The 25,684-nt window shown below is 42.6% G+C and overlaps 1 protein-coding gene across 1 annotated transcript; it reads right to left on the reverse strand.

Moving 5' to 3' along the window:
- Nucleotides 1–7,400: 7,400 nt before the first annotated feature.
- Nucleotides 7,401–20,168, reverse strand: AIRE (autoimmune regulator). Its single transcript, XM_033148166.1, has 13 exons — nucleotides 19,501–20,168; nucleotides 18,503–18,677; nucleotides 17,853–18,008; nucleotides 16,978–17,052; nucleotides 16,464–16,619; nucleotides 15,173–15,297; nucleotides 12,589–12,704; nucleotides 11,941–12,037; nucleotides 11,204–11,359; nucleotides 10,667–10,788; nucleotides 9,528–9,627; nucleotides 8,277–8,345; nucleotides 7,401–7,899 (listed from the first exon to the last, which is right to left on the reverse strand). The coding sequence occupies exons 1-13, from the start codon at nucleotides 19,669–19,671 to the stop codon at nucleotides 7,819–7,821; spliced, it is 1,599 nt and encodes a 532-aa protein (XP_033004057.1). The 5' UTR covers nucleotides 19,672–20,168; the 3' UTR covers nucleotides 7,401–7,818.
- Nucleotides 20,169–25,684: the final 5,516 nt, after the last annotated feature.

Below are 25,684 nucleotides of genomic sequence, written 5' to 3' on the forward strand. Positions count from 1 at the left end.
CCCTGACCATTAGGTCCAGTCGCGGACGATTCTGGGGTTGCGGCGCTCATCTCGCTTTACTGGCCGAGGGAGCCGGCGTACAGCTTCCGGGTCATGTGGCGAGCATGACTAAGCCGCTTCTGGCGAACCAGAGAGGCGCATGGAAACGCCGGTTACCTTCCCGCTAGAGTGGTACCTATTTATCCACTTGCACTTTGACGAAAGTACTGCTAGGTTGGCAGCGGCAGGTACCGAGCAACGGGAGCTCACCCCGTCGCGGGGATTCGAACTACCAACCTTCTGATCGCAAGCCCTAGACTCTGTGGTTTAACCCACAGTGCCACGCATGTCCCTTATGGAGCCAGGGTAGCTTACAGCAATTACTTCAGTATCATAATGAGATTTTCAGTCATTTGAATCCCATTTAAAAGCACAAGTGAGTTCAGCTTTAAGTATTTCAGCATGTAATTTATGAATTTGACTAATTTTTTTATAGTTTACATTTTCCATACACTGTGAAGTGAAAAGAAATACCAGTATATACTTCTCTATTGTCAGAACCAAAAGTGTGCAGAAATGTGATTGTACACTTCTCAGATGGATTGCCTCTTCAACCTTAAGTTTTACAATGGCTAGCCATGAGACGGTTGCAGTAGCTGCTGCTGCTGCTTCTTTGGCAATCACTCGTAGCCGAGTAATATAGCAAATAGAAGGCACCTTTCCTCAGACACTGCTCAGCAACATAGCCAAATAATGTAGACTGAAAAATGACTCAAGGTATCTTAGATTTAATCAAAGCCAGATTACCATTAAAAAATGAGGCTGTGCTTGATTCATCTTAAAATGAAGCAATCAGACAATTTTATATAACCAGCATGTAAGCAAATAATGGAAGAGTACAGCAGAGGAGCTGCTGAAGTATCAAGAGAGACTGTGTTCCCTGATCAGTGATTCTTATTGCATACCTATTTACAACAAAATCAAACACTGAATAGTTTTAGTCAGAAGCACCAAGAACCATGCAGAAATTTATTGTAGTGCTTATATCAGAATCTGTGTTCATAGGTTTCCCCCCCTAAAGTATATATTGGATAAATTGTTGACAGATTTCTTACATCCTTCCGTGAACTTTGCTGATTGGGATAGGTGTGTAACATTCATGAGACTTCTGTTTGTCATAGGAATTTCACAGAAGTCCATCAAGGGTTCTGATGGAAAGTGGTTCACGCCACCAGAATTTGAGGCTGAAGGAGGACGTGAAAGCTGGAAAGCTTGGAAAAGAAGTATCTACCATAATGGGTTTCCTTTACAAAAATTAATAGTGGTATGCAGTTCACTTGTAATGCCTGTAATTTTGATGCCTTATTTTCTACATGTGATCTGAAAGAAGTATCAGATGATACTTTCAAGTCTTCATAGTTAGTCACACCTTTCCTTCTTATAATCACGAATATAATATCCTGTCCTTATGTAATAATATAGCATTGTTGTACCTCCCTTGCACCTACTACAACAATGGGAGGTGTTGGTGGTGAGATGGACACAAAATTAGACTTTAAAAGTTGGAAACAAAGGAATTCCTTTTGCTTGCATTTTCTGCTACTTTTTATTCTTATAAATGTTTGTGCTTGTGTGGTACAGAAGGTGAATGTTCTGATTCTGTTATAATTTTTTTAAAAAACTGACCACATTAACTAGCTATGCTATAATGGTACCTGCTTATGGGAATTTTGCCAGCAAATGAAATATTGTAATGGATTGATGTGCAAATGTGCTTGCCTCACATCCAGGCTGTTAGATCATGCACCAAAGTAAGACATAACTGTTGAATGAAAAAGTCATTGTCAATCATGGTTTTAATGCTATTTTAAAATAATAGGGTTAAGCTTTACAGCTATTTTATATCCAGGTTATTTTAAGGGCCACCTGCACTCATATGTTCTTTCTTAAACTTTAACATCACTTTCTGTGGCACTGACCTCTGTCCTCCCAAAAGTGAAATTCAGATTGACAGGAACCAAGCACAGGGCTTTACAATGGAAAGTCACCAGGTCTTCTTTCTTTCAGTTTTCACACATGGGCTGAAAACAGTTTTAATTCATAAAACTTAGGCATATGCTACTTCTAAAATTGCTCTACTCAGTACAGTATTTTTATGGTTCTTTTTGTGGTTTTTTATTTTAATGGTTTTATATTTTTCTTTTGGAAGCCACCTTGTGAGGATTATAACAAACAAACAGAAGTGATAGATATGTTGCTCAGGTATGTGCCAGTTAAAGGCAAGAGGTGTATTTCCTGGAGCAAAGATGTATTAACATTTTCAGGCACCTATGACAATAACACATATAAATAAATATATATGGGAGTGATGTGAGTGGTATCTGTGCTAAGAAATAAAGCCAACTTCTTATATACTGATGTCAAAAAATAGATGTTTCAAAAATAGTTCCAACTTCTTTGTGTGGATTCCCTCATTTCAAATGCTATTTTGGGATCCTGCTAATGCATTAGAGTAACTAATTATGTCATGCTTATTTCAGAGTGGAAAACTTCATAATCCAAAACGAATATATGGCAGGAGGAAAAAGGTAACAGTTTATCAACAGTTTTACCATATTGGTGTGTGGCAGCCATAGATATTATCAATTTATTTGTATATTATATTTTCCACAAATACACCTGTGCTGACATTTTAAAATATATATGAAAAAAGGAACTGCAGTATCGGCATGAAAAAACCCCCTCAGATTACGGATGCTGCCTGTGGGCCCTGGAAAGATGAAATGGTTGAGCCCACCACCACCTCCCTGTCAATGCTAGTAGGCCTGTTGTGAATGGAACTGGGGGGGGGGGGTGTTCTCTGGAAGATCTAGGGACTTCTACACATAATTAAGAGATGTGCTGCAATGACTGTGGCCTAGCTGTGGGGCAGGCATGAAGGCCAGGCAATAGTAGCCGCCACCAATAGGAAGCAAAGCAAGTATGTCCACACTGAAACTTTTGCAGGCACAAACAGTATTGGAAGTAGGGTTGTGTACAGTTGCCCTAATAACATCATGAGCACAAGCACTCATGAAGGCAGCTAAAAGGATGTCTGGTGAGGGCTTCCGGTTTGGCTTGCCATGTTGGCGGTTGCCCATTACATCGGAGCCATTTCACACGGAATATTTTGAGGAAGAGATGGGAGTAATCATCCTCCCAAACCCCCCCCCCAGGCCCGGGGGGGGGGGCAGCTTCACCTGCAGATCACCCAACACCTGCTCCCAATCCGGGAGGAATGAGGGGGCAGGGGGCGCTAGGTGGAAAACACCATGCGTCTCTTTGGCAACTTTCCAAAGTTGCCACCATGAGCAACAAACTCCTGTTTTTTAAGATGAAAATTCATACTTAAGTAACGGGCATGCTTTGAGTGAGGGGAGATAAACTACTCTGCTAATTGATTCAGCCACTGAGGTGCCAAAAGATTCAAGTGGAAGGAGGATTATCATCAGTACAGGACTGGTATGTTGGAACGGATGTGGGATGAGCCTCCTTCGTCTCTTTTTGATATACTTCGTATTTGCTGTTTTACTTGCAAATCTCCCTGGAAGGACTGACTACCGGATTGCTCATGTACACAAGTGGGACTGGGGAATACTGTATTCATTGATATAATTTTGGTCTAATTATTAACTGTGGAAAAGATTTATGGATTTGCAATTGTAGAAATCAAGGTTTCTAGCTAAAGTGCAAGTTTAATTGCTTTGGAATGAGATAAAACAGAGAAGTTTGGAGATAAGCCTAGTACAATTGGCAGAAAGTGAAATTTCCTCCATTTTGGGATGCGTCGCAGTGGATAATCACAGGTGTGAGGAAGTGAAAGTGAAATGCCATGATCAGATTCAGAGTACAAAGAATATAAAGAGAGAGAAAAAGAATATAAACACCCACACAGAAATATACTGTATTGATTTAACTCGCTTGCCAGACAAACTCAGAGGCTGTTAAAAACAAACTAAGGATTAACATCGGATTGACTTAAGGGAACTACCTGGAAGAACTATGAAAAGCAGCACAAATGTGAGACGATAAGCACTCCCCGACCTCAGAGCATGGGAAGTCAACCAAAGATTTATAATTTGGCATAATATTTGGACTGTTTGATTATTGCATAATGGGAATGTTTTTAATGTGGTTTTATTGGATTGTTAAAATGGAAACTTTAATAAGTATCATTATACAGTAAAAGGATGACTGGTGAGGCCACCAGAGAAGGGGTCAGATGAAGAGCAGGATCCAGGAACCATGACTGATAACTGAAGAATCATCTGTGGGCCAGAAAACAGTAAGGGAAGATGAGATTCTTGACAGCAGATGAGATGGCCTTTTACTGTATTTGCCCCCAACAAGAGCTTGGTGAACTAGGAAAGAGTATACACAAAATGGGGATAGGCAAAAGCTAAACTGAGAAAAGGTAGTTGGCACAGGCAGTGCCAAACATACCTGGCTGAAACTAATTTTTCTCACTAATAGCTTCTGTGATTAGATGATCCTTGGGGTGCCATCCAACTCTAGAACTCTATGATTCTATTATTAAAAATGCAAGACTTGTCTTTCTGGACTGCAGGTGCTGTGTTTTGCTGAATGACACACAGTTTGTCTATGCCTGTTGAATCCTCTGTGCCTATTTTTATTTGGTAGGTAAAGAATCCATCGATATCATTTTGCGAATCAGCCCAGTTCCAGTCATCAGGTCAGTGAAAACTTTCTGTGAGGTATGTATTACAAAGCAGTGAGAGTGTTGGGTTATATGTGGGAAACCTAGGATCAAATTCTTGCCTTTGGGCCCAAGGCTGGCTTTATAATGTGGTTGCACCAAAGGTTGCCTAGAATGCCCAGTTTTGTATTGTGGTATTGTGATGTATGTCCTTTGCTGTGTGGATCTTTGATGTGCCTCTCATAGAGATAGGCAAAGTCATTCCCTGTTCCCATTAGAATGCTACCATAATTGAGGGCATGGATTCCCTGGATGCCCACATATGCGAACTTCATTGAAGTTTTGATCCTTTGGGGAATGACATGGCTACTGTGAAGAATAGAGACAGTCAGTTACTGAGCTTCATTTCTCCCACCCTAGCTGTGGTCTGTCATGAAGGCCGAGAAGAGGTCACGTCAGGGCTATCAGAAGAGGCCATGCCAGGGCCATCAGAAGAGGCCACGCCGGGGCCATCAGAAGAGGCCACGCCGGGGCCATCAGAAGAGGCCACGCCGGGGCCATCAGAAGAGGCCACGCCGGGGCCATCAGAAGAGGCCACGCCGGGGCCATCAGAAGAGGCCACGCCGGGGCCATCAGAAGAGGCCACGCCGGGGCCATCAGAAGAGGCCACGCCGGGGCCATCAGAAGAGGCCACGCCGGGGCCATCAGAAGAGTGTGAGTCTGATGGCCTTGATTTTTGGTGGGCATGGGGATTTGGGGGAGGTGACTGGCAGAGGGAGCCGTCTGGGGTGGGATGGCACATTTTCTCACTGGCACAGGAGGTGGAATGGGAGTGGCTATAGGGCTAGACTGCTAGGCTTCCCTTCACCCACTAGAATGAATGTCAATTGGGCATTGACTCTGCCAGGTCCTCATGTCAAGACATAAACATGTCATTATTGTCTCAATCTTCCCCATGGTCTGGTCTTTGTTTATTTTCCCCACAGCATCCAGCCTAGGATTTGCCATCCTGCGTTCTGTGTACGAAATGAAACAACTGTTCCAAAACACCTTTGGGAATCGCAAAGCCTTGCAGGTGAAGCTCCAAGATATCAATGGCCACCTAATTGGCTTGCGGAAGCAACATGCAGACTTAAAGAAAGCCCTGGACCGATGCAGTCGGCTTGATGCAGCCCTGAATGTTTTGGCATTGCAGAAGCAAATGAATGGCATCATTGAACACCAGAGCCGACTGGAAACATTAGTGCTGGAGATCATGGCAACACTGGGTGTGGAAAGGTCCTAGCCGTAAGGCATGGTTCCAACCCACCCCACCCCACCCCTGTAGAAAAGAGACAGAAAATTGTGAAATACTAAGTCTCACTTGACATTTTGTTGCCTCAGGGACCACCTCTCCTGGTATGTCCCGTGTAGGACCTTAAGGTCCTCAAATAATAATCTTTTGGAGGTCCTGAGCAACAAAGATGCTAGGTTGGCCTCAACTAGGGCCAGGGCTTTCTCAGTATTGGCCCCAGCTTGGTGGAACAGTCTATCACAAGAGACCAGGGCCCTGCGGGATTTGGCATTTTTCCGCAGGGCCTGCAAGACGGAGCTGTTCCACCTGGCCTTTGGGTTGGTTTCTGTTTGATACTTATGCTTCATTCTCTTATTGGTGGGCTATTTGAAAATGAGACTGCAGTTTTAATTTTGAATTTGTATTTTAATCTGTATTTTAAATTGATTGTTTTTATGGTTTTGTTGTGATTTTAATTAGTGTTAGCCGCCCTGAGCCTGGTTTTTGGCTGGGAAGGGCGGGCTATAAAGAAAAATTTATTATTATTTTTTAAAAAAATCACTGCTTGGAGCTTCTTTTAATCTTAATAAGATGTAATTTTATTTCCTTCCTCCTCGTCTTTAGTTCTATCTTAGTTATTATCAAACTTTATTCCCATGAACTGAACGGATGTTCCATGCAGTGTTTTACCATTCACTGATTTATTGGTCCAGATTAATAAACCAGTTCTAAAAGAGGTTGGATTTCCTGTTTCACTGGTAAAGTTATGACAAAAATTATGCATTTTACATATTTTGCTAATTAAGAAGCAATGATTCATTTGTTTAAATTGCAACCCAATGTCTCCCAAAGGGTATTCCCCAGGTAACTAATGAAAGTTAAAAACAACAACTTTAAAATAAAATGTCCATGATATTTATGCACTAGAAAGCAATAAAATAGTTGCTAGTTTAGCCTTACCCTCCAAATGCAGCCCAAATGGTTTAAGGCTGACTTTTGAAAAGCTTCCAGGAGAACAATTTTATCATTTAGGAGCAGCCACAACACCATTAATGTTTTAACTCAGCATATGACATGAATTGCTACAAGGTGCTCTGCCATTAGTAGCTGTGAGAGACAAGCTATAAGGGACATGCAGACTCAGTCAAGGGCAGTCCACAAACACCTACAATATGACATAATCATAAGCAACACATATTAACTCACATCAGTAAACTCATCAGTTATTATAAACTTTTAAGTCTGAAGGATATTTCTTGTATACCAGACATGGCTGGTAACCTGTGGCCTTCTGGATATTGTAGGACAGCAATCCCCACCATCCCCTTACAATTGGTCATGCTGGCTAGTGCTGATGGCAGTTTGAGTCCCTGCCCTCTTGAATACATTTGGTTCTATAATGTCCCCTTAGGTAGCTTGGATTCCCCACATTTTAGAGCATCTGGAAATTTAATTTGCAGAGTAATAGGGAAATGCTTCTGGTTAAATCTAGGCTGTAGCACACTATAGGAATGACATAAAGTAATCTCATGACAAAGGCAGCATGGAACTTGTCCAGGAAGAAAGTTCAAAGGGACTTTGCTTTTGAAACCCTCATCAAAAAAATCTGTGGGGAAAAGAATATCCTCCAATTCAATTACTACCCCATCACTCAATTATATGAAGGGTGATTACGATAATCTACTCAGGTACAGACTGAAAAATATCAATTCTCTCAACTGGAGATGAGCAGAGAAGTATCAATTTAACAGAACTATCATTGCGGTAATATAGACTATATGAAAGCAAGTAGCTTTGGGTGCCAATGTTTCAGCAAGAGACAATATGAACATATTTGACACAATAGCAAAACAGTGCCAAATCCAGAGTCCTATGAGAAAAATCCTTGAGTGTCTGACAGTGGACGAGGCACACTCTGGAATGCCCAGTGCAAGATCCCATCAAAGGTATTCTGTAGGATTAGAGAGAGAAAAGAGGCATTTCTATTTGTTCATCAGGTCAACAATACTGAAATAAGGGTAGCAATTCATAGGAGCAAAATGCAAGCAGTAGACAAATATAGAGCTGCTCTCCTGTTTTGAAGTACACAGACTGCACAGGTCCACCAGGCATTACTGATCTGCCATCCTTTCTAGCAGCCCGGAGGAGTTTCTGCTGTGTTACTGGATGTGATGAAAGTGCAAAGTATTGAAATTAAGAACAAATTAATATCAAGGCGGACCTAAAATCTTTCGAATTATCCCAAGCATTGCGATGGACAATTCCAGAATCCACAGACCTGTTAAGCACTGGACAAATTATAGCAAAAGGAGATTTGTTTTCCATTACCTCCCCTAAGAGAGAGTCCAGATCATCCTTGTTCAGCAGGGGTTCAGTCCCAGCAGATTCTTCCACCACCTAGGATTCAAAATCTCATCTCACAGTGCAATCCTATGCATGTCTACTCAGAGGTAAGACCCAATTTGTTCAATGGGTGTTATGTACTGAGTTGAATAGGATCCAAAATGCAGCAGTCTGATTGGTCCTAGAACAATAGGATTCAGAATGCAGCAGTCTGATTGGTCCTAGAACAATAGGATCCAGAATGCAGCAGTCTGATTGGTCCACAGGAGCCACCCAATCCAGCTCCAGGTGGAAGTGAATCCGCAACCTGATTGGCACACAGTAATATCCCGGAATTAGCCAATCACGTGGGGCCCATTGTGTAAATAGTGTGTATATTAAGCAGACGTTTTGGGGAAACTGCATTCCTCACTACTATGAGCTGAATAAAGAGCATGAAATTCACACTTGACTCTGAGTATATTTCAATGGGATTTACCCTATTGAATTGCAACCTTAGTAATTCTCCATTATATAAATGCTGAGTAACCTAGCCAGCTAGGAAAAGGGAAATCCCTTCTGCAGGATGTATGTAGCCTACAATCAGGGTGAAGACTGATGAATTGTTTTTAGAGCCCAGATGCAGCTTTCTTTTGCAGGGGAGGGGGGTGGTTTAATGGTAACGGACTCGCAGTGTTGTCACTAAAAATGGCTCTGCCATCCATGGAGCACTTCTTAAAAATAAAGTGACGGGTGGACTTTACATACTTTAATCATTTCAGAACTTTCTTTTTATATTATTGCTGTCTTCATCACTATATTCAAAGGATAAGATGCACAACAATATTCAAAAGATGAGGTGCACAACAATATCAAATTCAACTCATGTATACTGCAATTTCCTTTATCCATTCTCCCTTGCTTCTTCCTTTGGCAACTTTTAATCCTCATCTATGGAGGGTAACCAATTTTTTTGAATGTAACTGTTTGCTCACATTCACACCCCCTCCTTGCCTGTTTCTCCTTGCTTCCACTGTATTATTAACACACCGATGTTATAGAAAATTAACAAGTATTAACAATAACAGTGAGAACCCATATAGTGTACGTCTGATTGTTGGACTTTGACTGGGAAGACCCAAGTTCAAGTCTCCATACAACCACTTATCTCTCACCTTAATGGACCTCCACAGGGGAGCTGCAAAGATTAAACTCACTAGCTACTATAAAGTTGAAAATATTTTGGAAAATCCAGACCTTTACCGCTCGTAGTGTTGGGGTATTTGAGTTTGTAGTTCCTTCCAAGCTGATGGTCATGGGATGGTTGCTAGTGCAGGATTTGCACATTAAGATTCCACTAGAACAAAACACACAAAGGATCTTAACCTTTGAAGTCACAAACCTATATTCCAGAAAGCACAGATAACGGGTTAAAGCTGAACTGGACTACTTCAGGTCAAAGAGGGGGAATCACATGGTTGAATGCTCTTCCATACAAAAACATTAGTTACACCCACATAGAAAACTAGATGTCAGGAAGAAAGGCAGACTAGAACCTTTCTTCCTGAAACCTAGTTTTTCATATGCATGGATTCCTTTTTGAATGGAGATTGAGATACTCAATCATGTGAGCCCCCACCTGTACTGGTACAGGCCAGGCACATGCTTAGCTACTCAACTACTCTAGAGTGAGAAAAGGCCCTAAGAGGAGAGGAAGGAGAAGCCACACAATATTGCCTGATAAAACTCAAGGCTGATACGTACAATTGAAAACTGATGTTGACCGTCCAACTGTATGAGTGAGCCATGAGACATCAGTTTTGCTAAACATCTAGCTCATTATGCAACCAGGCCCAGCATCCAGTTGTATGAATCAGATTTGCTAGTAGAGGGACCCTATTTAAAAAGTAATATAAGGACTTCAACATCACCTTTTGTTGGAGAGTAGCTAGTTGAGGTCCACACCGGACACTCCAGGATATAAACGTCATAAAATGCATGGATTCGTTTAGAAACTGGATTTTGCCTGCTTTGAGATCAAGATATTGCTTTGAGTAAAATACTAGAACATCTATCTGTGAAGGACTTGGGGTGGGGGCTTCAGGTAAAGTGTTCCCCCCTCACACATAAGAATCACCATTCTGGCACACCTGACACCTGTTCAAACAATAAATAGGTCACTCTCCATGTTCATCCTGTTACAGGGCAGCACTATTCAGAAGAGCAGCACTTACATAAACAAAACTCCCATCTTGTGGTGCCTGTCCTGCATTTCTGATCTGGTACTATGATGTTAAACCAGGCTTAGTAAGCCACCATCTGGACACGCTTGCACAGACAAGAACTATAAAGTCTGGGGAGCTATGGATGACTTAATTATTGGATGTAAATGTCACCTGATTTGATCTGCATGGGCAGGAAAATGGCAGGGCCAGTGGAAAGCCCGGAAACACTTATTGCAGTAGATCAGGTCTCCTTCTTTCCTGCATACACCACACTTCTCCCCAATGGTCAGCTTCTGCAAGAAAAAAAAAAGAATTTGTAGTCCAGTTTCTAGCAAAACATGGTCCTCTTTTTCTCCTTCAGAGGAGCTACCATGCACTGCATGTGACCATCCTGTCTTATGCTTGTCTGGTCCACCGCAATTGCTTTGATTTCTAACTTACCACTTCCATTGGGGCCATTGTAAGATTTTTCAGGGCCTCAGAAAAATGAACTAAGCAGAGTATAGTTTCATCACAGCAATGTCAGGATCAAGCAGATACTTAATTTGAGACCTAATAGACTCCGCCAAGACTACCAGCCCAAGTACAGGGTAGGATAGGAGAAATAAGGCAACAAAATGTTTTGCAGCCCACTGTTCTTATTTAAAGCATTTGAAATGACTAAGCCCAGTGAATGGTGGAAAGTTCCACAGGAGGTGAGATACTGACCAGCTGTTTCTCTGTTCCCACATTCTGAACTGTTGGCGGTGCCGCCCCAGACACTGGGGTCACAGAGGGCAAAGGCTGCCTGAGGGAGGCACGCACAGGTTCCTTGATGAGAACCCTCCTCCCATCTTCTGTTGTTCTCTGGACATATACAGCTCCCTAAGCAGGTATGCAAAATACATACATTATATTGATAGAATATATCACATTACTTGCATAAAAAGATTTGAGTTTGCCTTTTGTATTAAAAAAGTGACTAAGTGTAATAATAACAATAATGAACACACTGAACTTCATTTTTACCATTTTACTTCTATTGCAACAATAAATATGATATATTGTCCTACAAATGAATTATTTTTTAAAAAAAAATTAAAGAGAGAAATGTCACTCAGTAGTAATGGAAAACAGCCACAAGGGGTCACTGCAGGATACAAATTATATTTCAGCAGGGTTTGGGGGTGGTGGTCATGTGAAGGTCTTAAAACACCTTCAGAGACTGCAATTTTGTTCATATTAAAGATTATTGCATTCCAAAGGTCTGGGCCATTTATTCTCCCTTTTCTCACAAAGTGGACTGCAATAAATGAGCACAAAAAGACCATAAACAGCTGTTGAAGGAGACACAAGAACAAAAGAGCAGTTTCTTAGAGTTGCTTCATGTAGGACATTTTCCGGCAAGGCAAAGGAAAAGAGAAGATCATGAAGAGACACAGAGAAATCAAGGATCATAATTACACCTGTGTTTGAGAAAGTGCATTCCTGCTGTTCTCTTCTCCACTGCACCTGTATTGTTTCGATTGCCCAGAGGAGCAGGAATCACACCTCCATGTCCCACTGCTCAGTGTCCCGAGGGAAAAAAGACAGGAGGATGATCATGAATAGCAAGCAGAGAAAGAGAGGAAGAAATAGATGAAACAAGTTAAGCAAATGTAAACAAAAACAATCCCCCACCCACCCAATGGAAAATGGCATATCAGAGTGCTACCACCCATCTCAAGACACACTGTCGCAAGTGAGGGCAGGAAGACATAAACAAATTGCACACAGGAAAGATCCTGAGAAATAAAAGGATGGGTGCCTTTCCCCCCTAGGCCACTCCCTATCCCTAGAGGAGAAGAGGCCCTGCACAAAGTCCGGTAATCATCCTCATCTGCTGTGAGAACTGTGGTTGGGGTTAGGCCAATATGCCGTCCGAACATGCACAAGGAAGATCAGCTGTAAAAACTGTATGATCATAGTCCAGATACTTGTTTCAAGCCATTATATCCTGGATTTCTAGCAAGAAAGCATTTAAGGTGGCTTATAATCAAAATAAAACCTGTTCTGCATCCAGACCTTGATGTGATTCCAGGGGGCTATGGAAATACTAGCAGCACTGTCATTACCTGGGAATCTCTGTCAGTGGTGGCACAAGGCAGGTGAGATGAAAGGCCTTGGGGCATCCATCACAGCAGATCAGCTCCCCACCATCCCTGCAGACGGCACATTCGTCATCGTTCTTCTGGCCCAGCAAAATTTGGGAGAATTGAAATAGAATGAAGACTCCATTTTCAGACAGATTCTCTCTACATGGCTAGGGAGCAGCACACAATGTCACCTACAGCCACCTATACAGATCACCAGCCTCTGCTATCATCAACACTTAAAGTGCATAAAATTGATTAAATGCTCTACACAGATTTTTTTTTTTAAGTGATTGCAAGATTCCAGGATTGGATACAACGCAAAAGGAAAAAGGATTGAGGAAGGAAGAGGAAAGCAAGAAAGTCCAGGCAACAATTTATGAAGTTACATAATCTCAAGTGCACACATCCACACACATAACCCAGCTCTGCAGTCTCAGGGCAACAGGGAGTTGGAGCAGAGAGCTCTTTCTGACAGGCAAGATCCCTAGAAATGGGTGATTTAATTATAACACTGGAAATACATGAAGCAGATGGAATTAAAGGGAGGTTTGCCCTTGCTCTGGCTCTTTTATTGAACTCTGCCTTGAGATAGAACACCCAAGAAAATAGCGTCAGAACTTTGGTCATTTCTGCAGCAGAGTCTGATGCAGCATGAATGCTTGACAGTAATCAAGTACAGTGCTGCTTCCTGTAGGAAACAGGGCTTGTTCTGTCCTTTGCGCTTTGTTTCTATCTTCAAATACTGCTTTTCCAAAACTTGAGTGTCTTGGTGGGAGGCACAGAGGGCATGCAATGGACATTATAACTGAGCCTCTGCAAGTTTTGCTAATTTTCCCTTATTACGAGAGATGGCTTCAGAAGCAAAACCCAACTGAGCACGGGAAAGTGAGAACCAATACTGCCATTGATGTCAGGTGGAGCAAGGTGTTCCTTTCTGTGCAACAGACTTTAACTGTGAAATCTTTGGGGAATTCCATTCTGGCAGGAGCGGCACTAAGCTCTGTCAAGGAGAAATGATTCTCATGGTGAAACCTTGTCCCATGGGTGAATCTGGCACCAGTCGAAGAAGCTGAGGAAACCTGGGACTTCCCAAATGGGGTGAAACTTTCAAGACATAATGAGCTATGTGGCTTGGTGGAGATTCATTTTCTGCTTAAGAGCATCAGAAATGCAAGGCAAAGGGTAGCACTCAACGTGCCTGTGTCAGATGTGCCTCTGTCTAGGACAGTGGTGATGCTCAGCACATCTTCTCTATAAAGAAACACTAGTTTTCAGGCCAAAAGACTGGCATCGATGTACTTCTGTCTGCTCCTGTTTTGGGGATGATTTGTGAATGTGGCGACATCTACACCATACATTTAAAACACAATGCTTCCCCCAAGGAATCCTGGGAACTGTAGTTTACCCCTCACAGAGCTACAATCCCCAGCAACCTTAAACTATATTCTCTAGGGGAAAACAATGTGCTTTAAATATACGGCATGGATGCGACCTGACTGTACTGCAGCAAGGGGATTGCACAGTCTGTGACTCTCACTCCTTCCAGTCTTAATCGGCCTCCAATTTCTGTGGTTTTTACACTTAAAAAAGTGAAGACCATTTCACATTTTCTCTGGCAGATGTGTTTCCAGGTGCCACTGTGTGCATCTCACAACAAACATCATAATGTTTGCCTGCAGTAACCACATGGGGAAGTGTGTCTGTAATCACACGAGGTGATGCACCAGGGAGTTGGCTGCCTCCTTTGCAAGTTTCCAGATGTATTTCCCAAAAGCTACAGTGCTGACTGCTTATATGTGGAGTGGATACTTGGGAAATACATCTGCAGCATAAAAGCACAAAGCATCTCTCCTTAAAAGGTGCTTATGCCTTCAACTTGTTTGAACAGACAAACTGCCCAACTACTCTCCTTCCACATTTTCTTTTTTCCTCTCTTTAAATTTAGCATAATGCTGAAAACACAGGTGCTAAAAATACCTACAAATCTGTCCCATTTCATGTGTGTGTGTGTGTGTGCACACATTTGATTATGTTTAATCTCAGGGTTCCCCTTCCTGACAAAACCCAGCCCATGAGTTCTAAATCCCATAAGGGTGGACACTCCACCTGCTCCTATTTACACATTAAAAAAGTGTTTGAGTGGGTAGCACACTCGAGCTGGACTGGGAAGACCCGAGTTCAAATCCCCACTCAGCCACAAAGCTAACTGGGAGACTTTAGGAAAAGTCACCTTTTATCTCTCTGTCCAACCTAACTCACAGGGTTCTGGTGAAGATAAAGTAGGATAAATAATCCTATGTAAACGACCTGATTTCCTTTCCAGGAAGGGTAAAATACAAATATGATGAATAACAAAATAAAACATTGTTGTGTGAACAGTTTTCCATGTTACTAAAAAAAAACCAAACCCAGCAAGAAATCCCACTATACGAAGAGGTGGAAATATATGAAGAACAGGAGATACCCCCTCCGCCAAAAACATAGCCATATATGAAGAGCACTGACAGAGGGAAGCTGACATACCTTCAGCACAGGAGAAGGAAAATGACATTCTTTTTGTTACCTGCTGGGGGGCTGGATCCACAGTTTGGAAGGGGGTAGTAAGGCACCTATTCTGCAAGGTTGCTTTTTGATCTCCATTCTGAAAATCAAGAGAAAAATTATGAACCAAGGAGTAAGTCCACCCCACTGATCACAGCAGTTATTCCAAGTAGGACTGTCCCAGACCAGCCTTCTCTAACCTGGTGCACTCCAGATGCAGCAGGGGCTGATGGGAACTGCAGCCACAAACATCTGTAAGGAGGCACGAGGTTGGTAAAGGCTGCACTAGATGAGGGTCACAATGCATAGTGCTGGTGCTTCAATGTGTTTGCACTTTGAAAAGCTAAAATGATGCTCCTCTCCCGCTCCTCCCCAATGCCACTGGAGATGTTCTTCTGTCTCCTTAAGAAAACTGACAGGTACGGGTCATCCATGGGTCTTGCAGTAAAGTTATTAATTAATGTTGTTCTCTCTGATGCTGCCTTTTGCAGCAGCTGTGATAACGCACAAGTTTATTTATTATTTAAAAGCTTCAATGAACAACTTAATATTTAAAAAAATCTCTAAGCAGTACACATAAACAACATAAAAACAATAGAAGAGCATCATAAAGGCTTTGCAACAGACATACATTAAAACACAGCTGATCCAGAACCTAACAACACTGGATCAGCTACAAATTTCTCCTCCGTAGCCTTTGAGCTTTGACTGGAATGTGCAGAAAACTCACACCAGCTTCCCCACAGGTAAAAGGGCCAAGCTGAGTTGTGAAGCAAAGAGGCCCAAGCCACACCTGAAGGAAGGGTGTTGGTTGGGGTGTTCAGCGGAATAGGGCTCCTGCATCTTTAGTAGTTGTGCAGAAGAAGGAATTTCAGCAGTTGTGGCTATCATTTAACCTACTACTCTTGTTGCAATTCCCTCTTTGAAGCAGCTATTAAAAGTGCAGGAGCCCAGCCCTCCTCGTTTCTGTCTGGCTCTCGGGTGCAGTACTAGACTAAGGCTTCACTTACGCAACTGCTTGTTCTGTTCTACCAGTGAATTCCCTGAGTGAGGTGGGTGGGTCATGTGACTCGCTTGCCATGAGCCGAAGCTGCCGGGTTTGCCCCTTAATAGAGAGGTTGGTAATTGCATGCAGAAGTAATTGTGAAGCACCTGACTGCAGGTGCTGCATAAACAAAAACCGGCAGTGTGTGCCCTTGGCGAAACCAATCCCATGATCCACTCACCTGGCACTGTGGTCTGAAGGACTCTGTGGCCCCCAAAGCTTGCTAGCAACTTCAAAGCAAAAGAGGCAGAGAAAATGTGAAAGGATTAGAAGTATATTGTGTGGCATATGTATCTACGGACCTGGGATTCTTTAGCTTTCCCGCTGGGCTTCAGTTCCTGAGCTTTGTTGTTCTCTCCAAGCTCTTCCAGTTTGTCTGCTGCATAAAACTCACCACCAATTTTGATGCATTTCTTAGTGTCACCTGGAAAATGGAAGATCACACTGGATTTATCTCATCAAAGCAGGGACACAGAATTCATAGTCTAAATTTTTATATCAGCTTAACGCTCTCGTTTTGATGTAGAACAGGGTGACTAACCTTTGCCTCTCCTGATATTGTTGGGACTCCAGCTCCCATCAGCCCCAGCCAGTGTGGCCAGTAGGCAACAATAATGGGAGATGTAGTCCAACAAAATATGGAGTGCCACAGGATCCTCATCCCTGATCTAGAATCTAAATAAGAAGAAACAGAGTTCCGTCACTTCTGAGTGAAATAAGTCAAGGTACCGTGTTAGGTCAGTGCTGGATAGATACAAAGAACGGCAAAGTGCTGCACATACCGCCATGCAAAAGGGGATAATGCTGGGTCTCAACATTCTCTGACTTCTTCACAGATTTTGCCTTTGGAAGGGATCCTGTTGATTTATAGGACATGCATTACAATACTGAAAACAAGGGCTCCCCACCTCCGAATAAACAGCAAGTATCTGTTTAGGACAGGGGTCAGCAAACTTTTCCCACTGTCCCTCAGACCATGTGGTGGGCCGGACTATATTTTGGAAAAAAAGTAAGAATGAACGAATTCCTATGCCCCACAAATAACCCAGAGATGCATTTTAAATAAAAGGACACATTCTACTCATGTAAAAACACGCTGATTCCTGGACCGTCCGCGGGCCGGATTTAGAAGGCGATTGGGCCAGATCCGGCCCCCGGGCCTTAGTTTGCCTACCCATGGTTTAGGATGATGGGAAGTCCTGACTTCTGTCAGAAGCTCATGCATCGTTTGCACCACCTAGCTCCTAGTATTGCAGCTGAGGTGGCCTCTCCCTCCCTAACCACCACCACCCTCACTGATGTGACTGTAGCTCTGAGAAGAAGGAGATCTAGTTTTCAGAAAGTTCTTGCCTTGGCTGTTGTTGTTGTTTTTTAATATATTTTGAAACTGATGCTGAGTTTGTAAGCAATGCCTGGAAACTGCTTTGCAAAGCTCGCCTGAAAACTGGTATATGAATATCTTAAAACAAATCAATGTAGTGAAATACTACCAAAAAGAAGAGAATGGCATGTGCTGATGTTCTTGAAACGGAAAATTCTCATTCCAGGTCCTTATTTCTTCCTGGAGGAAATCCATTCCTATTCCTCTTTGGCATGTTTAATATCAACTCTCGCATCCACACAAAGCACAGCAAAACCCCAGCAAATAGCTCTATACCAAGGTGTGGGTCGCCTTTTGCTGAAAGTTGAGGTAGGTGCAAAGCATCTTTTTCATCTGTCACTTTCCTCTTCCCTTGGGATTTGTGCTGAGTCAATTCCTTAGGACTGGTTGTGAGCTTCCTTGCCCTGCTGCGATACCTACTGAGATCCAGGTCTGAAAAGAAAGCAAATTCTGAGACTGGAGGCATGTCTAGACAGGGCTTAATATTGCAAATGAGGCAACAATGGGTTGCTAGCAACAAGCTTTTTTCTTATTCTTATATTTCCCCCAGAAAAGGGTAAATGCAGATTAAACAAGGTATGATGCGGTGGGGAATATAGGCTGGCATTTTGATGCCAAAGATATGGGGACACTGCAAATAAATCTGTATGCACAAGGAACATGGATCTACAATAAACACCCATCCATAAGTCTGTTTTGTGGGATTCTTGCCTGATTATAGAAATTGTGCTTTGGGGTGGGGGAAATTGTCCCTGGAGCAGGAAAACACATTATATTATGCAGTAAAATAAACAAGCTAAACAAGAAAGGTGAATAAATAAATAATTCCCAGCTTTTAAACATGGGAGAGGCATTTCTAAATCTATTTCCAATTATATTTCACCCATCTTCAATTTCTTCTTGGCTATGATGACTTCAGCAAATACCTTTAGGAAAGCTGCTTCGAATGGACTGGAGCTTGGAATATCTCTCCAGGTTATAATCCTTGAAGAGAACCCTCCAGAAGTCCTGGATGGAAGAGGAGTCCTGGCTCAACAGCCACGTTAACATGGCATGGAAGGCCTTGTGGCAGCCATCCTTCTCCTTCAGATGGAGAGTGTCCTTCAGGGAGAAAGAAAAAGCAAGGCTAGTCTACTTTCCAAATAGATTTAACTGCTCCCTTAAATTGCTTAGTACACTGCAGTTAAATCTGTCTTCTACAGTTACAGCAAGAGTCTCAAATTCTGTCACTGCAGGTAAAGTCCCGGGGGCGTATTATAGACTGAACAACAACAATTGTGAAGTGCCAATAATGCTGAAAAAAGGGAAAACCAATGAATTAAACATGGGCCATCACACAAGCACCCCAGAACTGCTCATCTCATGAATAAACACTTTGAAGGTCTACAAAACAATAGTGCTTCACAAAGTTTAATATTGTAGCCAATGCTAGTGCTACTTAGAGTAGACCCATTGACATTAATAAAACTAAATTAGTAATGTTCATTAATTTTATTTGGTCTGCTCTGTTGTTCACAGCCCTTAGGATTTTGTGCCATTTGCAAGGATTTTCATACAACACCCATGATCTTTGGTGTATAAAATAATAAACTATATACACTGAGATTCATGACTACTAATTGGTGCTATGATACAAGCAGCATCAACCGCAAATAAAAACCTCTCTCTTTCTACCTGACCTCCCTAACTGGGTTTAGAGAAAACAAAATACAAAATAAAACCACCAGATTAAAATTTCAGACAATAAAAGACATGAAGGCCAGGTATGAGTCATAGTCCAGCAGTGCACAAACAAAAAAAAGAACAGGTATATATATCTTATCCTCTATACAAATTATATTCATGCTGCAAAATAGATGGTTCTAGTAGTTAGTAGGGAAACTTGAAGTATATATCATCTCATCGTTGTTCTTATTTCTCTCACCTTGAACATCTTTTCTGTGACAATGTCATGATCTGCCAGTCCGTGGAGCAATGGGAAGACATCGTCGACTGCCATGGAGATCTCTGTGCGATAAAGTTTAAGTAATTTCCGCAGGTCTCCTTCTCCTAAAGGTTTGTTATCAGAACCGAACATCCTGAGACAGGGTAACATTTACAGGATTGTTAGGTGCATGCATCTTCCATGCCCATTTCTGGTCACGGTGCAGCTGCTAACCCTTACTAAAAGATACCTTAATTTTGATGTACACTTGCTTGAGTCATGGCAGATGCTGTGAAGGAACATGCATCTTGGGTAGAAGTGACCGTACAGGGTAGGGTAAGCAGTCAGATCCTAGCTTATTTTAGAAACCTCACTCTCAAGACCACCTGCCTGTGGAAATTCAGATTTGCAAGTATAGCTTGTAAAAAGAAACTCATATTTATATCACTCCTTTTCTATTACTCATTGTCTTTCACTTCTTCAATGACCTGTTGAACATCCAGATTAGATTTGTTTTGCTTGCTCTGTCTTTGATAAACAAAGGAGGAAGGTGGTCTTATTGGCCTCACCTGTCAAAAGGAGATGTTATCTGGTATCTGTATTTCATATAAACCTGTTTTCTGTAATTCCTTGTGCTTTTTATATGCTCAGTCTGTGGAGCATGGAGTTGGGGGGGGGGGTGTAACAAAAAACCACCACCACCAAAGAACCCTGTTGATGAACCAATAGAATCCCAGTGATGACCCTCTGATAGATCTGGGAAGCTGAAGCTATCTCAAATTAAGTCTATTTGGCTTGCTTCGTTTTCTGAAAACGCTTGAGAGATTTTCGCTCCACCCTACACCATTTGCGCACACCTACAGGACTGGAAAAATAGAAGGATTATGGGAGGTACTTTTCTAAAAAATTAAGACATGGATTGGGCTCTATAGGCTCAGTGTTGGGGCTATGTTAGTGCTGCTTTTTTTTTTTTTAAGTACAATGTATTCAGAGGTGACACCAATCCATCACACCACGACCTTGAGAAATAAACCCTAGATTCATGTTATGTCAGAAGATATAGTTACATTTGTCAATTTCCAAATTCCAAATTAAAGAACCCCTTGGGTGGGCTTAGAGGGAGAATCTGGGGTGATCAGGGATGCAGCCATAATATAATCTAGCAGGTCAATGTCACGGGTGCAGCCAGCGTGAAATCCACTGGATCATGATTGGCATTATAGTGGGAGGATCTTGATTTGCAGAAATTTGGGAAAACCCAGATTATACTATTTAGAGCGTGATATCAGTTTTCTGGTGGAACATGGCTTTACTAGACAAACAAGTATATTGCTGACTGGTTGGCAGCCCATAATATTTTCCATCTTTAAGTCACATCAAGGGACCCTTTATTTCAGATTGATAGGGAAGAAATCCGTAGGTCCACAAATAACAGCTGCTTCTCCAAATCGTTTCTGCAAGTGGCTAAGGATTGCTTGTTATGATACTCTTAGTAAGATCTGTGGGTTGCCCCACCCTTCCAAACTTCAATGGACTTCCCAGAATTATTTTAGAAACCAAACACTTCTCTTAATTCTTCTCCAGTGTAATTCAGGATGGCTGGTAGCAGTTAATTACAAGCAGTGGGTGGGTTTGTTTACCTTTTACGTGCTAAATCTGGGAGAACAAGTTCAGAGATGAAAACTCATGCAAACTCCCAAGCATAGCACTGGCTTCAAAGCACCTTGAAACATTGCTGACAGTGCCAGGGGACACTCTGAGTTTATAAACTTTGATACCTAGCTATTAACTTAACTGATTAGAACTCTTCCTACAGAATGAAGCTAAAAAAAGGACAAGGCTTACTCACCTAAAATAGGGGTACACAACTCCAATTACTCTGTGGCCACTTTGGGGGGACAAATTTAATTTATGGGTTATTTGTGGGGCATAGGAATTCATTTTTTTTCCTTTTTCAAAATATAGTCTGGCCCCCCACAAGGTCTGAGGAACAGTGGACTGGCCCCCTGCTGAAAAGGTTTGCTGATCCCTGTTGTTTAGGCCTACTATATTGAAAATCATACATAGTAGGTGGGAACAGTGGCGTCGCTAGCCACTGCGCTGCTGGGGGCGGCGGCAGCGCAGAGGCACCCCCTGGGGGAGGGGCACGACGCGTGCACCGTGACGTCATCATGACGCCACGACGCACGTGTATACAGAAAGGGGGGATTTCCCCCTTTCCGAGGCTTTTTTTCGGCGGGGGGGTGGTGACCAGCGAGGAGGGGGTGACAAGCGTGACCCCCACCTCGCTGGTCGGCCCCCCCCCCGCCGAAGAAAAGCGGCGGAAAGCGGAAAAAGCAGAGCGGCGCTTAAACGCGCCTGCTCTGCTTCCTTTCCAGGCTTTCCCCGCCCCCCCCCCCGCGGTTTTTTCGGCGGGGGGTGGTGACCAGCGAGGAGGGGGTGACAAGCGTGACAACCCCCCTCGCTGGTCGCCCCCCCCGCCGAAAAAAGCGGCAGAAGCACCCCATCCGTGTGCTGCTGCTCCCGGGGTGACGGAGGGAGCGGCGGCGGCGCGTGGGAGTGGCGGGAGGGGCCGCCGCTTGTCACCCCCACCCGCCGCTGTTCACCCTGTCACTGGGGGTGTACCGCCCCCACCGCCCCTCCCCAGCGACGCCCCTGGGTGGGAAAGCTTATTTCTATGGAGGGCCACTGATTCACAATGGTCAGCTGGGGTCTGAGCCTATGTTGGGTGGAGCCATCTCTTCCTGTCACCACTTTTCTCTTTCTTCTAATCACCGGAACATGCCCCTGCCCCAAGAGGTCTTCTCGCCTTACCCCAGATCTCGCACAGCATCTGTGAAGTGCAGCAGGAAGTCAGGGACAAAAGGGAGTGCCTCTACTATTCCTCTGAAGTCTGAAGCCAATGGGCAGCAGCAGAGACATGCTGGATTTCTGCCTCTGTACATTGTATGTTTCCTCTGGAGCTCCAGCCATCCAATGTAGGGTGCCTTCAGACAGCTGCATTCAGTGCCCTAGTCCCGCCCCAATCAGCATTTCCCAAGGGGAGATCAGGGGGGGCCAAGGTGAGTGAGAGGTGTAGGATAAACCACAGCATGGCTGTTTGGCTCCATAGTCCACCTGTGGAGAAAGTGGTGCCAATGCTATCACATGCCTCTGAAGACAAGGAACAGAGAAGCAGTGTCCGTAGAGTGAGGCATTCAGCCACATCTCCAGTTTTGGCAGTGGAGACTGTGCTTTGTGCTGAGAAGCTCCCAGGTTTAATCCCCAGTATCTCCAGGTAAGGCTAGTTAAGACTCCCATCTGAAATCCTGGAACCAATGGTTTGACTCGGTATTTATGCACACCCTTGATGTTTCTATATGAGAGGAAAGGCTGCAAATGAGTATTTGGAATTCTCCATGGGAGCCACAATCAGCTGCAGTTTTAGCTAAGAGATCAAAAGATAGTCATTCATATGCTTACAGAAGTTCCTAGCTAAAATTGTAATTGTTTAAAAGTTTTGGGCATCCAACGATCTTTTTCTAGGCACTACTTCCAAAAAAAACCCCACTCCCATGGTGCACAGATTATACCATCAAGATGATGTATACAGCCAATTGTAAGTCTCTGGGCAGATCATTGCGAGGTTTTCTCAAGCCATGTAGGATTCAGTTTTTAAAATTTTATTGGGTAACAGGAGCATGCTATACCTGGAAGACGACGGATAGCCACAAGCATATTGTGACTTTGGTACAAGATATCTCCTGCTGCAAGAAGCAAGTCACCACATTTTGAAGCAGTTGCAGCAGAGTAGATTTCCAAGTGATTGTTAAAGAATGTTATTGCTGCCAAGGAGCAAGGACGTTAACACCTTGTGTTACCTAGGCCTGGTGCTTGGCAACACTTTCAAGGCAGCGGGGCTATTCCCCTGTGCACATCTTAAGCCGAGTGAGGCAGCAACAGCAACAAAAGGGCTGGGGAGAGGACTTCTTATAGTTCTGGTCCCCCAGCACCTCCACCGAGAGTTCTGAAAGCAGAAGCTGCGGCTATCATCTGCCCACTGAGGCCTACAAGACGCAGGTGAAAGTGCTGCATGAATGTGCTTGAGAATAATTTAATTGCTCTCCTTCTAGGAGCTCTTGTTGGAAAATAGTATATATTGTAAATAAATCAAGTCATTCTAGTATGAAAGTAGGAAGAGAAGCCTCAACAATGGACGAACTCGATGAAAAACCCTCAGGCAGAGCAAGAGGCTTACTAGTCTGTTTAGAAATGAAGTCTTGGTAATCAGACACTCCTATACATGCAGAAGCACCTGACATTTTATGTCATATGAGAACACAAAATGTCAAAATTTTCAGAAGCAAAAACAATCAACACTTTCTCTTTTGGGGCTTCTTTTTAACATGACCGGTCTATCAGGAAAATCAACATGATCTTTTGGCCGGCCTGCCATTAACAAATTCCAGAAACCTTTAGCACTGGGCCTGATTATTCGTACTTAAAAAAAAAAAAAGTAGGATTAATTCAGCAGTAATGCGACAATCACACACTTACTACTAAATCATATATTCCACCCCACCCCGCTTTACTTTTGAGTTTTAAAAGAACCTAACCAATCAATACGAACACATGGGAAAAGAAAAATTAGCTCCTGCTTTTTTGCAATGTATGGAGCGAGGCATTTGTATGTATGTTACAGAACAGATATCATTTGAATTACCCCTTCCAGGAAACAAAAAAGATTTTTGATCCCTAAAACATTAAACTCAGAGTGGCTGAACCTCATTCTGACAATTTCCTTCATTCAAAGGTTCGTCAAAAACTGCCTGTTCAGAAAATATATTGCAATTTGGGAAGGCAGTTAATATTAGGACCAATGAGGGGTGATAATTTTAGGCATTTGGTTAGCTTATCTTGACTGGGAATGGTAACACAACATCAAAATTAACTATGACTATTGAATGCAAACATTTGGAGGTATTCATTTAAAAACTTTAAAGGAGAAAAATTTTAATGGAAGCACTGTCACTACCATTAGTGATGGCTCATTTGTTTTCCCGAAAAAAGAGGGTGCTTTTATTGCTTCAAAAATCCAGTAAAACTACTTGTATTACTGACATAATGCACATCACCCAATTACATTACAATTAATTGCATTAATTGTCTCTCCAGTCAGCCTTTTTGACATGGTTTTAGAATGGGGCTACTTCTCATATGGGAAATCAAATGAATAAGCAAGGACAGATGTAGTAATAAATCATTGTTCCTTAGCTTGACACAACACGCATATAATGCTGCATAAAGTTACATTTTTGGTCCATATGAAAAAGGCAACAGTTGAAATAAAACTATTTCTGGCAAAGGGTAACAAAATAAATGATGGCAATTTATTATTAGGATTTCGGGCTACACAGGTGCCCTTTGCCTAAAAGTAACCATTTAATATTTTGAAGTACTTGTATTTATGGAAATTATGTGAGCAAAATTTAGAATATTATGCTAACTTTAGCAGGTCAGTTATATCGCACAACATTAATTCCAACACACAGCATTTTAGTGCACAGTTCATATCTTCAGCCAAGAACCATCAGGTGGTGATAGATCAAGTGATGTACATATATCTGTAAACCATTCCCAATACTCCATGATTTCTGGGATTTAACTATTATACAGTCAATGGGGCAGTGTACTGAGGAATATACTCTTCCCAACATGATAGGAAACATAGGTATGTGTGTGTGTGTGTTTTGCCGGGTGTTTGTGACTTTCCAGAGATAAGATTACAGCAATTCCACATGTGGATGTCTGTGTATACACCATGTTATCCAGAGATCATGTAATGTAACTGTACATGCACAGACCATCATGCATACAATATGTCTGGATCTGAGACTGAAAACTAGCCATCTGTATGCTGAAAAAAAAGTGTGAGGTATGAAAACAGAAGTTTTGCCTAGCTTTGAAAGGGCTGCAATCTGTACTACCAATGCTCAGTGCAGGCAGAGCTACAAATTTCTCAAGATGGAAGGACTTGCTTCTGTTTCAGTGGACATTATAACTGCAGTGCAGCTATGTCCTTCCACTGTAGCAAACATTGCAGTGCATTTATTTGCAATCCTTACTCAATGAAGAAGAATTAAACACCTTTAAAATAATTCGTAAGGCAGTTCCAACCCCATGCTATGTTCAGTGCATTATACAC

Source organism: Lacerta agilis, chromosome 5 (genome assembly GCF_009819535.1).
Source record: "Lacerta agilis isolate rLacAgi1 chromosome 5, rLacAgi1.pri, whole genome shotgun sequence".
In the NCBI taxonomy this organism is placed as follows: domain Eukaryota; kingdom Metazoa; phylum Chordata; class Lepidosauria; order Squamata; family Lacertidae; genus Lacerta; species Lacerta agilis.